This window comes from Patiria miniata, unplaced genomic scaffold, assembly GCF_015706575.1.
Source record: "Patiria miniata isolate m_02_andy unplaced genomic scaffold, ASM1570657v1 HiC_scaffold_5, whole genome shotgun sequence".
NCBI classification, from domain to species: domain Eukaryota; kingdom Metazoa; phylum Echinodermata; class Asteroidea; order Valvatida; family Asterinidae; genus Patiria; species Patiria miniata.
Window position 1 is genome coordinate 3,233,333 of NW_024037072.1, and position 13,292 is coordinate 3,246,624.

General features: G+C 39.1%; 1 protein-coding gene across 3 annotated transcripts in view; it reads right to left on the reverse strand.

Moving 5' to 3' along the window:
• Positions 1-11,762, reverse strand: part of LOC119741735 (voltage-dependent L-type calcium channel subunit beta-3-like) — a 92,314-nt gene extending 80,552 nt beyond the window's left edge. For all 3 annotated transcript variants that reach the window (XM_038217610.1, XM_038217609.1, XM_038217607.1), the window contains exon 1: positions 11,412-11,762. In XM_038217610.1, coding sequence (XP_038073538.1) covers positions 11,412-11,534 — 123 coding nt within the window. In that variant the 5' untranslated portion in view covers positions 11,535-11,762. The remainder of the gene's footprint in view (positions 1-11,411) is intronic.
• Between the last annotated feature and the right edge of the window lie 1,530 nt (positions 11,763-13,292).

The window sequence follows — 13,292 nt, forward strand, 5'->3', positions numbered from 1 at the left end:
ACAGCATTTTTTCTTGGTTTTTCCATCATCTATGAATATCAAAACTTTAAACAGGTCAGTGTAACAATATTTGCTATAAAATCCTAACCCCCAAATCCATCCATTTCTGACAATTACAGCAAAAGCAAGTGTTGTATATTAGCTTTAAAGTGTGGTGGCGGATATGAAATGTATTTCTTCATGAAAAAGTGCGATCACACTTCAAAATGAAATATGTCGTCCTAAAAGGCTAAAGCCTATTTTGTTTTAAATCTCAGATTTTAATAAAACCATTTTCACTAAAAAAAAATCTGCAAGTGAAAAATAATGCAACGTCATTGCAGTAAGATTTGACAGGCACATCCGCTCTTGAAAATGCCATGAAGTTGATGTATGCGTACGAGTACATTAACAAGTTTGTTGATGTATAGACACAGAAACAATGTTGACAGTTGTAAGCTACTCACTAACATTCTAAAAGCTTCCATTAGCTTGAGTGCCTGGGGTTCTATTGGGTAAGAACCAGTCACACACAATGCACATTTGGAATTGAAGAGCTTACCGTATAAATTCCAAAACGTGATCAACTCCATTTTTTTACCTTTTAGAATACATGTACCTTTCTCTTCTGGCTGCCCAGAGTCAGTTTCGACAGGTTTTAGTTAAAGGGAATATACATCATTTGCTTTTGCTGTAATTTTCAGAAATGGATGGAATTGGGGGGTTGGAAATATAAAGCAAATATAGTTACACTGACTTTTTGGAGGTTTTGGGTTCGAAAATGCTATAAAAACCAAGAAAACGATCATTTTCCTGTAGTCTGGTTCCCTGACTCCATATAAGAAGAAACAGAGCAGTTTACATACATTGGGGAATTGTAAGGTCAGGGAACCAGTCTAGCTGGCTCGTACCCGTTCATAGATTTGTAATCGATTGCAAACAAGTGCAATGGTCAATTGGGGCCAGTATTTGAAAAAAAGCCAGTTGTTTCCAACGCTGATCGGCCGATCAGCGTTGGAAATTGATACAAAAATACCACTTTTCTTGAAAATGACAGTATACCAGGTGCCATAATTTTACAGGATGCTTTAGACTGTCATTTACCAACATCCTATTAAGGTATTTCGTAAAAACTTGGTAATTTTATTTTTCGATGTTTGCAAATGTTGTATATTCCCTTTAAACACAATTTAAGAAGACACTAAAATGAAGTTTAGGAACAGCTGTTACATTGTTTTTATTCTTAATATGATAAACATGCACATTTGTCACTTTTTCCCAAATGGATATATCGCGGTTTGGAAATAAAGTCTTCAAATATGTTTAGTAGCGACAATAACTAGAACTATATCAACCAATTGTAGCATTAAAAAAAATCCATGTGAGCTACATGTAGTATTTGCGTTAATTAAGGCACAGTTGCATTTTCTGCATCAATTACATAATGTCAAAGTAAATTCTTACTTAAAATGGGATGGTATAGTTGGATTGGGTGGTATAATTGGATTAAATAGTTGGATGGGATGGTATGGTAGAGTTGGATGAGATGGTATAGTTGGATAGGATGGTATAGTTGCATGGGTTGGTATAGTTGGGTGGGATGTTATAGTTGGATCGGATGTTATAGTTGGATGTGATGGTGTAGTTGGATGGGATGGTATATAGCTGGATCGGATGGTATTAGACGGGATGGTATAATGGGTTGGTATAGTTGAATGGGATGTTATAGTTGGATGTGATGGTAAAGTTGGATGTGATGGTAAAGTTGGATGGGATGGTATAGTTCGATGGGATGGAATAGTTGGATGGGATGTATAGTTGGATGGGATATTATGCATGTAGTTGGATCGGATGTTATAGTTGGATGTAGTGGTATAGTTGGATGGGATGGTATAGTTGGATGGGATGGTATAGTTGGATGGGATGGTATAGTTGGATGGAATGGTATAGTTGGATGGGATGGTAGGCCTATAGATGGATGGGATGGAATAGATGGTGAAAAAAGTGACAAGAAAAATTATATTTAAAGATTGTTAGTCAATGTTTGGAAAGACAATACCCGGTAGCTACATGTACCGTATAAACACACGTTAGACACACTGCCTCTCTACATCCATGTCAGTTTTTCAAGACCTTCAAGTACAAGAACTTTATTTACACACATACGGATGTATTCACATTGCATGGATGTACATGTACACTAGTTGGTACACATTTGTACAAATATGCAAGTCATACCTGCATGCACATTAATGATTAAGTTCACACATATGGCTGCGTGGTATACCCGACATGTAGCCTACTGGTACAAAATGTACGTGAGCCATTTACAAACTTTGAATGACATTTACAATAACAACATAGATGTTAACAGGCCTCATGAAATTAGAAATGCGGCATTTACATGTACTGTAGCTGTGTCACCAAATAATAATAGTTAATTTTTCCCCTTTTGTTTTTAATTGCAAATATTTTCTCCCTTCTCTTCTGATGCCATATGCAGCTGCGCTCAATGACCCATGCTGACAAAGCCTTGGTTTAATTTACATGTACATGTACACATATTGATGTACAGATACAGATAGTACATGTACAGTATTTTTGGCAATTTCAAAGGTGTATGGTTCAACATTCGAGGGAAAATTGTGAAATTTTACAGTGTCCCATCAGGATATAATTGTTCAGTCTTTTCAGACGACATATAAAATAAGAAAATAAAATTAAAAAACTGAGTTACTACAACTTTGTGTATTTACATACATGTACCGGGTAGAGTAATTGACAAACATGTCTTTAACTTTAGCATATTATGTAGAGGACATAATCAAATATTAGAACATCCAAAATACCTGAATAGCTCAAAAGAGCAGTTTGGACAGATTTGTCCTTCTGTCAAAATGGTGATGATTAATCAATTCAACTACGTGATCTTGTGCAACCATCTATTCTTACCAATGAGCATGATCACTCATACCGGTATATGCAGTACATGTGGAGAGGGAAAGTGGAACATTACTTTTGCTGGTACCTTTTTCTTTAACCCTAACCCTCCTCAATCCTCCAAAATCCTCTGGCCCGTTTTGGATGATTTTACAGATGATTGAGGATAAATGGCAAAGATATATTGGGTTTTTTTGTGGAAGATGCATTATGTCAAGCCAGTAGGCCATATCCTGCATATGTTCAGCCATGCATAAATCAGCCCTGTGTTTTTCTTGTATTTCATCCGCACTGCTTCTAAACGCCATTCGCACTGCCTCAAACTATAGCAGTAATTGGCAAAGGATTTTGGTTTCATTAGGATGTTTTGTTCAAAAGTTACAGCAATCACAATTATTTACAGGACTTGAAAAACCACTTGGGCCACTTTTTTCTATTTATCAAGTTTACAGATCAAAGCCGGTAGAATAAGTCACGTTACTCTTTAACAAAGGAAATAATTCCTTTGTGTGTTTCTCTAACTGCGGTTTCTCACTTTCAAGGAACATCGCCCAAGACGTAAGCACCGTCGATATCAGAATTTTCAATTAATATCAATAAATCGGAAATCCAATATCGAGAATATTCAAAATATCAATAATCCCATGTAAAAGTTAAAGACCATAAAGATGACACTTTGATTAAAATAAAATTAAAATAAATAAAATATCTTAAGTCCCAAATTTCCACGGCTTTCTCCGGAGCATAATGCTCAACTTTTTAAAACAAATCTCAGCACTGAGAGTACACGTGTATGTACACGGTATGTCAAGAACGGGGTTTTTTTTAAATAGTTTTACAAGGGGGAGACCGTGAATTCCAGCAAACTCAGGGTACAAAGTGACGCCGTTTGCTGATGTTTTTATTTTGAGTCACAAGCACACATTGCCGCCAAGTTTTATTTTATTATACAGAAAAACGATAAACACAAAGTAAAAGCACAAACAGGATATTTATTTTGACGATAATCTGACGCATTTTTGATATTTGCGATAGATTACTCAATTCCGAAAATTTCGATATTTCGATATATGATTTAAAAAATGGCTATCAGCGATATCGATATCAAAATAATATTGAATAATCAAGTAATATCGATAAATCGACGGTGCTTACCAAGACAATTTTCAACCCTTGAGTTCGATGAAGCATAGCGTTTGTTCAAATGTATCGATTTGAATGAAATAAAGTTTGTGTGGTAGATTGGTTATCTGACTTTAAGAGGTAATTTGAAAATATTCCAAAAACCCACATGCAATACCTTTATTAATTGGTTTTCAACTGTTAGGTTTTTTTTTGTGGGACAACCTGTAAAGCAAGATTGTGCTATTAACCTTAATTTGGGAGTGTGGATGTGCTAAAAGTTGTTCGTGCATGGAGATTTCTATTGTTAAGTCAATGAAATATGCAAGTTTTTGCTCTGAGGTTGGGCCTAAGCATTACTTGGCAGTGCTTACTGCTCACTGCTTACAGTCAACATGCAATAGAACAAAGACTCTACTGGCAGAAAAATTGTGTGCTTAGCAGGGCCATGAAATGAGGCCCAGGTGGTAGAAAATTATATGCTACAATTATATCATAGTACAGTAGTACCAACTACAATGATGGTCAATACAGAATGACCACTGAGGCACATCATGTAAAAACCCATGGGCTATAAAAGAACATACATGTACATGCACAGTGACAGTGTAGCCATTGCCCCTAGTGCTTTCTCACTTGAGTGACCAAAGTAAATGCTCAGTCACTTGATCTGCATACAGCACTGTCTGTTAATCCTGTATTATATACAGTGGTCAGTTGCTTTCCTCCATGGATGAATATAACTGTGAACAGTACATGTAAACTACACAATGCACATGTGTGCATTGACCTGTTTGAGTATCCAGTGTGTAACACATGCACAATGCCATACTACTAGGTATCGCCTAGAACAGGCATGCAACTGTACATTCACACAAAAAGAGGAAACGCCAAAATTCAGAAGACTTTGTACAGTGTTTTTCTATTTTGAACGGAAGAAAATGGAAATAAAAATAGAAGAAATCAACTGATTCGAGGAAAAGTTACATACCTGCTAGAACCTTGTAACCTACATGAACCATACAGCAAAGGACCCTTTGTTGATTGTATTTAAATAAAAAAAAATTCACATTGGTGAGGATAGCATAAAGAAAACATTCCAGAGCTGAAGGTTTTCCACATAAATTTTGCCCCAATTCACAAGATTGTACCAGTAACAGAAAGCTTGTCATTAGAGTTTAAATATTTCCTTCAAATTTGCAACTGTCTATGTTTACAATTTACAATACAAGACATCACCAAAGTGTAACTAACAAATTGCTGATAATGTTCACTTTGTGAATAACATGTCACTTTGTTCAAGAAATCCCAGGGCCCCCAGTTCTTTGACAACTGATGGGGCAACTGTGGGGTGCTGTGGTCCAATGGTTACGGTGTTCGACTCGTAAGCCGTGGTACATGGATTCGAATCCTGACCATGGGAACATGGTGATTGTGCTCTTGAGCAAGGCACTTTACCATTATTGCTTCGTCCTTCGGATGGGACGTTAAGCCGTAGGTCCCGTGTGTTGTGTAATGCACGTTAAAGAACCCAGTAACAATTATCGCTAAGAGAAGGGGTTTGCCCCGGTGTTTCTGGCAGTGGCAGCAATATGCGCCGCAGCACCTTGTATACCCTTATCAGCTGCTACATGTACATAGGTCTCATATTTCTCATCAACTTCATTTACCTGTCTTGAATAATAGACATAATTTCCAGCACTTTGAGTACCTATTGTTGGTAGTTACGTGTGCTATATAAGACTCCGGTATCATTACACTGGTAAATCCAAACGTTAAATATAACTTACATTTACAAGCTGACTCATGTCCAAATATGAAACTCTGGCGCTTAAAAGTCTGAGAAAACTTTAATGCTCATCACTAATCAAATCTGACTGGACGTCAACACTGAATGATTCTGCAGTGGGCTTGATGGGTGTCATTGATAACAATCTCGAGATCTGTCTAAACCCATCGATGAACATGTCAAACCTCGAAGACAAAGTTGGATATTGAGGACGCGCCTCGCCCTGAAGAGGAATCACAGTTCATGTATAAATCCAGGCTAACAAGAATAATTTGATGGCAGCTACGGAGGTACGAAGTCAAGAAGGGCCGGACATAGCCCCGGATAACCTCCATGTAGCCCCAGGAACTGCTTCCGACTTGGAGATACTGTCGCCAAAAGTTTGCCTGGCTCAAGGAGTGGAGAGCATTATGCAAACACGGCCGACACCATCCAGACAAGCGACGGAATCGGAAGTAAAGGTTGGAGAGCATGGCATCTGCAATGCATGTCGTCTTCGCAGAATGCAAAATCATTTCAGAAGGCATTGCCCAAGGGGATGGAAGGCATTGGCATGCACTTGTTTAAGCCAGTTCAATTCTTCTCCACAATGAATCTGCACGAATTTACCCTCACGGGTATAGTTTTAGAACAGACTGTTGAATTAAAATGCACTAAATTAATGGGCACAAGTGATAATGGCATCTACTTAGAAATACATGATGAGATATGTCGTACTAAGTTTACCATAACTGCAAGCAGTGAAATACATAAAGAGACAGTATAAAATTTTAATTGAGGGGCCTTCTTGAGGTGTATGAAAATTAACATGCATGTACCGGTACATTGTTTTTTTAAAATAATATTACATTATCCAATGTTAAACAAACTAACTGTTGTGGTCACCTACATGTAGACGGAGTAAAAATGTATTGAAAGTTTTAATTCCTTTTTTTTTAAAAGCTGTTGTTTCTCTTACTGTGTTTCTCTTATTGTGTTTCAGTTGTGTGTTACAAGAACAACTACCTACATGTAGTCTCATCTGAGATACAAGGTACTAACTTCTTGTTTTATTGCAAGGGGAAGGTACCGGTAGGGAGGCATCGCATGTACAATGTAGTTTTTGTTGAGCAGTGATGATTAAATTAGTTATCCTGCGAGCACGAGTGGAACACGGAATGATGTAGTGCGTCTGTGTCCCATACCAAGTAAGGTCGAGTGGAATGTGGGACGCAATACCCTCTACATTTTCCTTGTTCCATGAGCGCGAGTGGGATAACAAATTTATCTTCACGTAAACTTCATAAAGATGGAACAAGCACGCGGTGCATGAACTCTCTAGCAGTTATCAATGATCTCCATTAACCCTAACTTCCTAGGCCTTTTTGCTAGGATGTAGCCTCAATTCTGCAAAATCCTCCAATTGGCCTCATGGAAAAATAGCAGGGCTTCAATCCCGCAAATTCCTCCATTATTCCTTGAATATGGTTCGTGGAGGGGTGACCACTGCCTGAATCCTGCAAAATCCTGCAGCAGTGACTGTCAATATGTTGAGGCTTGGCCAGTGACATCCTGGAGCAGTACAGGGGATCTCAAGCATAATCCAGGCCTATATTTATGCATGGCTGAGCAAAAACAATACAATGTCTGGTCCAAGACCTTGACATAGTGCGTCCTACGAAATCAGTAACACACTTTTGCCATGTAACCTCAATCCTCCATATTCCTCCACTTTGGAAAGAGGATTTTGAAGGATTCAGGGCAGTTAGGGTTATTGTTATCCCATTATATGCATGCAGAAGGAATGGCACGTGCATCTTGGAATATAGCGTGACACGCAGAGTGCGATTTCGATCATGCTATTAGGTACATGTACCTATAGGTTATCACTCTGTTGTTGCCATGGATCGACCAATCAGGATCGAGGATTCAAGTTTGCTTGAAGACAAATTCTGGAATCATCAAACTGTTGTATTATTTTTTTTTATTACAAATCACGGTACATGTATACAAAAATGGCAAAAAAAGGCAAAGTCAAGATCAAAATTAATAAAAATCAACAAAACATTTTCCTTTATTTAAAGAGGAAAACAGTTTCCATTTCAGCCGCCTGCCTCAAGCCATTACCCATGGGTGAAGTGATGAGTCAGAAAATGCAACAGACGTGATCACATAGCCGGGCTTAATTTGCTCTCCCGATGCACGCATGGTGTAACCAGTCATCTCGGTGTTCACATGAAGTCTCAACTGCATGCTTCATTAATTATAAACTGAGTCCTGTACACGCGACATACACATTTTCCAAAATGGTGACTAAAGGCAGCCCATGTGGAACTATCTCCTAGAGTGAAAGGCTTAATTTCCAAGTAGATCATGGTGCACTCTATTAATTAACCCTAACCCTGCTGAATCCAATAGGATCCAACTATGTCACATACCCGATGGAGCCTGTTGGATTGAGCAGTTAACCCCTTGTGTACATTCCTCATGCAAAATGTTGGATTCAGCAGGCAACTGAACCACATTATAACGCATTGTTGGACTCCGTTGGATTCAGCAGACAACTGAAAATGAGGCACAGTGGATTGAACAGGAAAGTCCGGTTGGACTCTGTTGGATTTAGCAGCCCTGGTAGTCCTGAGGGAGTACTAGGGGGTTAGGGTTCAATATGTGGTCCAGACCAGGACTAGTGTACTGATGAAGACCCATCTTGTGACAAATTGAAAGGGATTTCCAAATATGGTGGGAAGCATGCCGGTAGTACTGCAGCTGAACCACCCAACGGAACCAAAAATTCTACTTGCGTAGCCAATATTTATCAAAACTTTGTACCATAAAAAAATTTACTTCTTCTTTAAAGAAAGCTTACAATGAAAGGAAATCCAAGCCATGTTCATGTATACGTGAGCAGTCACATGTACATTGACAACAAAATCCTCATTCCATGCTGTGCCATTACACTGTGCATGGTGGACAGGGCAACCACATGGATAAAGTCACGCTGCTGAAACATTACAAATCATTATTATCATTATTACTATTTATTTCTAGTAATGAAACCAAGGATTCCTCAAAAGTGCTCTAGGCACTGTACAGCTCGCAAGCCTGAAGAAACCTCTAGACATGCTAGAGAGGAGACAATGAGAAACAATTACAGTTTAAGAGGTGGGAGGAAAACCGCAGAAGAAAATTCCGGGGGAGAACCCCACAGAATCAGGCAGGGACTGAAAACCCAATCCACATTTTGGCTCAGACGGGATTCGAACCAGGTGGAAGGTGAGGAAAGTACCGCTACGCCAACCTGACTCCCTAATCAATGCATGAAACATGTAAAAAAAGGCATAAAGATCCCTACCCTAACCTCAGCCATTTTCTGGGTCAGTCATGACAGAAGTCTTTTTTTCCTGGAGAATTGCAGCCTAGGACAATAAAGGTTGCATGAAGGCTTACTAACAATAGTTGCATTTTTAATCAGGGTACTTTTACTCGAAGGTTTCAAACAGGAATGGTACCTGCATTGTGCTGGGATTGGGGCCAGAAGATCAGGAAACTCAGTTGTACAGATCACTGATTCTTGTTGTAGAGGTTTTTTTGATGTCTTGGTACGTATTTGTACATGTACCACTGAACATTATGGCCTTTTTATGCAAGGCTTTGCTCACAGGATGACATTCAGCCCACACTGTCATAAAAAAATGATGTGTGGGCACAGTATTACGTACATGTGTACAGGTAGGTTACTTGGAAGTGGTATATAGTTTTACGACAATTATTCTGCATTGTAGTGCAGCTTGTCATACACGCAGCTTTGCCAAATTTGCAAAGTGAATGGCAACACTGTCATTGGTCAATGATGCGTGCATGACGAACGTGCAACACAATGACAAACACGACAGATACACAGTAAATTTGCAGAAAAGAGGGTTCTTTAAAGTTTATTTCGCTTTAGCTAAAATGTATTGCTCCATGAACAAACAGAAACCACATGAAATGCAACATCCTGGATTTCTGTTCAAACAAGTAGTTAAAAAATTGAACAGTGCATTGTTAATTAACCCCAACCGAACTCAACCCATCAAAGTCCAACAGCAGGTGTTGTTGAAATTTGTTGGGATAGGTAGGCCTACAGTACCCCTATACTGATGGTCTTTTACATTGGGTTTGGCATACCTCTAGAAACTAAGTCCAACAGTGAGTGTACGATTTGTGGCAAAATTAGTGATGTTCACCGATGTTTACATGAAGTTCGTTGAGCAGCCATCAGTCAGCGAATGGCCTACACTCTGTGTACACACATCACGGCTAGCAAAGGTGCATAATGGCTGGCTGCACCATCGCCGAGCAAGCACAGCTAGCTCAGCCCTCGCAGGCCGGCTTATGGTATGTTGCACGTGCAAATGGTGCTGTGCTTTGGTGCTTTGTCATTCAGCACATGCGTGCTTTACGTAAGTTGCCTGCCGAGTAGCAGGGTTGAACCACTGTGCATCACAATGATTGCCATTTTAATTTTTTTCTTACATTTTGTCGTCTACATCATCAGTTTACCCAGAAAGTTCCTTCCAACAATTAAAAACCCTGCCCTCTGATCTACGACATACCTGTTGGTTTAATGTCCCTAACTAGTTTGGCAAGTCTAATAATGTGGATTTTTGTTCTCTTAATATAATTTATTTATAGGCAGTGTATATTTTGCCGGAGACGTTAGTTTGCCGGATATGCACTGAACATGCGCAGTTACCGTTTTTTTGTACTTAAACATTTTCCGGTGACAAGTTTTAGTCTGGCTCCATGCCAAAATTATCTTTGTTACCTCGTATTCACAAGATGGGATTCAGACGATTTTATAATTTCGGACTTTATTTCCCTTTTAAAAAAAATCCTCCAGAGCCACAAATCTGAAAAAGAAAATGTAATACTCTGCAAAAAATGTTTGAGACATGTTAAAATAATAAAAGAAGAATATTCTTATTTATTTGGGGATGAGAAAACAAAACTTAAAAATGTGGTGCGGTCGGAATCGAACGCGAGTCATCCCGCTTACTAGAGCCTTTGCTTAACCATTACACCAAACGTGCTACACAACTTTTGGTGGGAATTTAATACATCTTATAATTCAGCCCTATTTTAAAGAGTACAGCACCCTCTGTTGATATGGATTGCCGCCGGCAAACCTTTAGTAATCGTTAGTTTGCCATCATTACCTCTGGCAAAATATCCACTATCTTATTTATACTTACATGACTTATTTACAGGAACAGGGTCAGTTACTACACAATATCGCCCTGCGGCTGGGCCTCATAACATCTTGACCATTTTAGGAGAGTATATTATTGCGTTAAATCTTTCCTCCAAATGGTTAAATGTAAAGAATGTAGTATTGCGACGCCACTTCTTTGGTTGTGTACAAAGTCTATGGAGAGTTGAGTGTATTTTTCAAAATATTTTGTAACAAAATTGGGAATGTTTCTCAGTCCCAGATTCATTCTTTTCAACATTTTTGCAATGACTGATCTTCATTGAGATAGTATAATTACGATGAACAAAATGGTGTCAGAATACAACATTCCTTCCGCTTAAATTACCAGGATTATGCTTTTATTACCTGTGGTTGTGTTGTCACTGAGACCTGTACATTGTTGTTATTGCCAGCGCCTGTCGTACCACGGTCGCTCACTTGTTCCAGGTCGCGCCGACTCGAGCTGGAATGAGCCATATTTCCTGGCATAAAAATATCACACAAGTTCTCCGCTTATCACCGCCTAGTCCATGCCTTCGAAAGGTATTCTATCCTCTTCTGAACCATTAGGGCTGAAACATTCAAGCAGACATTTTCAGGAAAGTGCACACAGACGTAAAATATTATTTCTTCACACGGGCGGTACTGAATACAGACAATTATCCTATTACACTGCACAACACAACGTTAACTACGTGCATGTACATGTTTTGTATGCGATGCGCCACCAGTAATGGCCGCCAACACTACCACTTTCACTTGGGGGTGTACACATTTACCTTTATCGGAGGGACCAAAAATAGCGCTGGTATTTAGACAAGCGTGGTTACGCATTACCACCTAGGTCAACAATGTGACATATTTAGAATGTACTTACTTGTAATTTTTTGTATCTTGATGTGAATATATATATTTTATTTCATTTTGTCTTCGCAACTTTGACACTCAATCAAACTACCCCTTTAGAAAAGTGGTGAAGACCAATATACACCTGCCGACGTCATTTCATCAAGAGGCCGCCGGCTGCACGCGCCGTATATCGGTTACATCAGAGGAAAGGTCCCGGATGAATAACCATCCCTGTGAACTCTGGAATGTGTTCATTCAACCTCGAGCACATAACGCTTTTGTATAATTTTGTTTAATGTAAATTGTGTTGCATGAATTGTAGGCTGAAAAGGCGTTTACTTGTTTTTTATTTAGAAAAAACAAGTTGTATCAACATTAAAAAAAAAATTGAATGTTATAAATGAAAATACGACGCATTACTGCAATTTTAGTTTTCATTTCATGGCTTGCAATCTTGAAAAAAAAAAAAAAGATTCCAAAATTATTGGTGTTTGGGGTTTTTTATATGGGAATCGCCCATCACAAGGCCAGAAGGCCACTCAAGGTGCGGGCTACAATGGAAAGTATAGGGTTGGGCGGGGGGGGGGGAGTTATCGGGAGAGAATATTCACGTTTAAGCATGATGCCCTGCGCCTTAAACAATAATTACAAGAAATTTGGCCTCGGTACTAAACTGTCCGTACTAAGAGCAGATCACTGCAGTCCGTAAGTTTTGGCTGATTTAGGGCAGGAAGGGGGGGGGGGGGTGCAAGTGGTCTAACACTACCGTGTCCCCTAGGAAAATCATGCAAAAAAGAAAAGGAGTACACGCCTGCGAAACCCCTCCCCATGGCACCCCCCCCCCCCCCCCCCGCACTCGAGCCAAATCTTGATCCGCCCCTGGCCAGTTCAACTACCAGCAGATTTTGTAAATGTACGACGTAAAATTGCCTGTATCATTGTGACTAACGCCATAAATGCATTGTTTATTTTGAGTTAAGAAAATGATTTCCCGCAGGCTCTTCAAAAACTAGAATTGTTTTTCTCCTGATGAGTTTTCAATTTGTATGTTTTGCTTTAAATGAAGAAAAAAAATAATTCCGATTTTGGGCATCTGCAACCCTCTGAAAAAGGAATTTCCTTTTTTGCGCAAGTGAACCCGCCCTGCGAGAACTGAATTAATTATTGTCTAGCAGACAATAATCCAAATTTTGTGAAGAAATAATGCAATAACTAAACCAAGTTGGTGGTTTTTTCGTTCGAAGTTCAAAAGTAAATAGGGAAACGTAATTGAAAAACAAAAAAAACCTATATTTCGAGGTGAAACTTGAAAATAGCGCGGGGAGTACATCTTTAAAATTTAAACGACAGACAACACTAGAGGGCGCTGTAGTGCAAGTTTGTTTAGTCCGGTTTCCC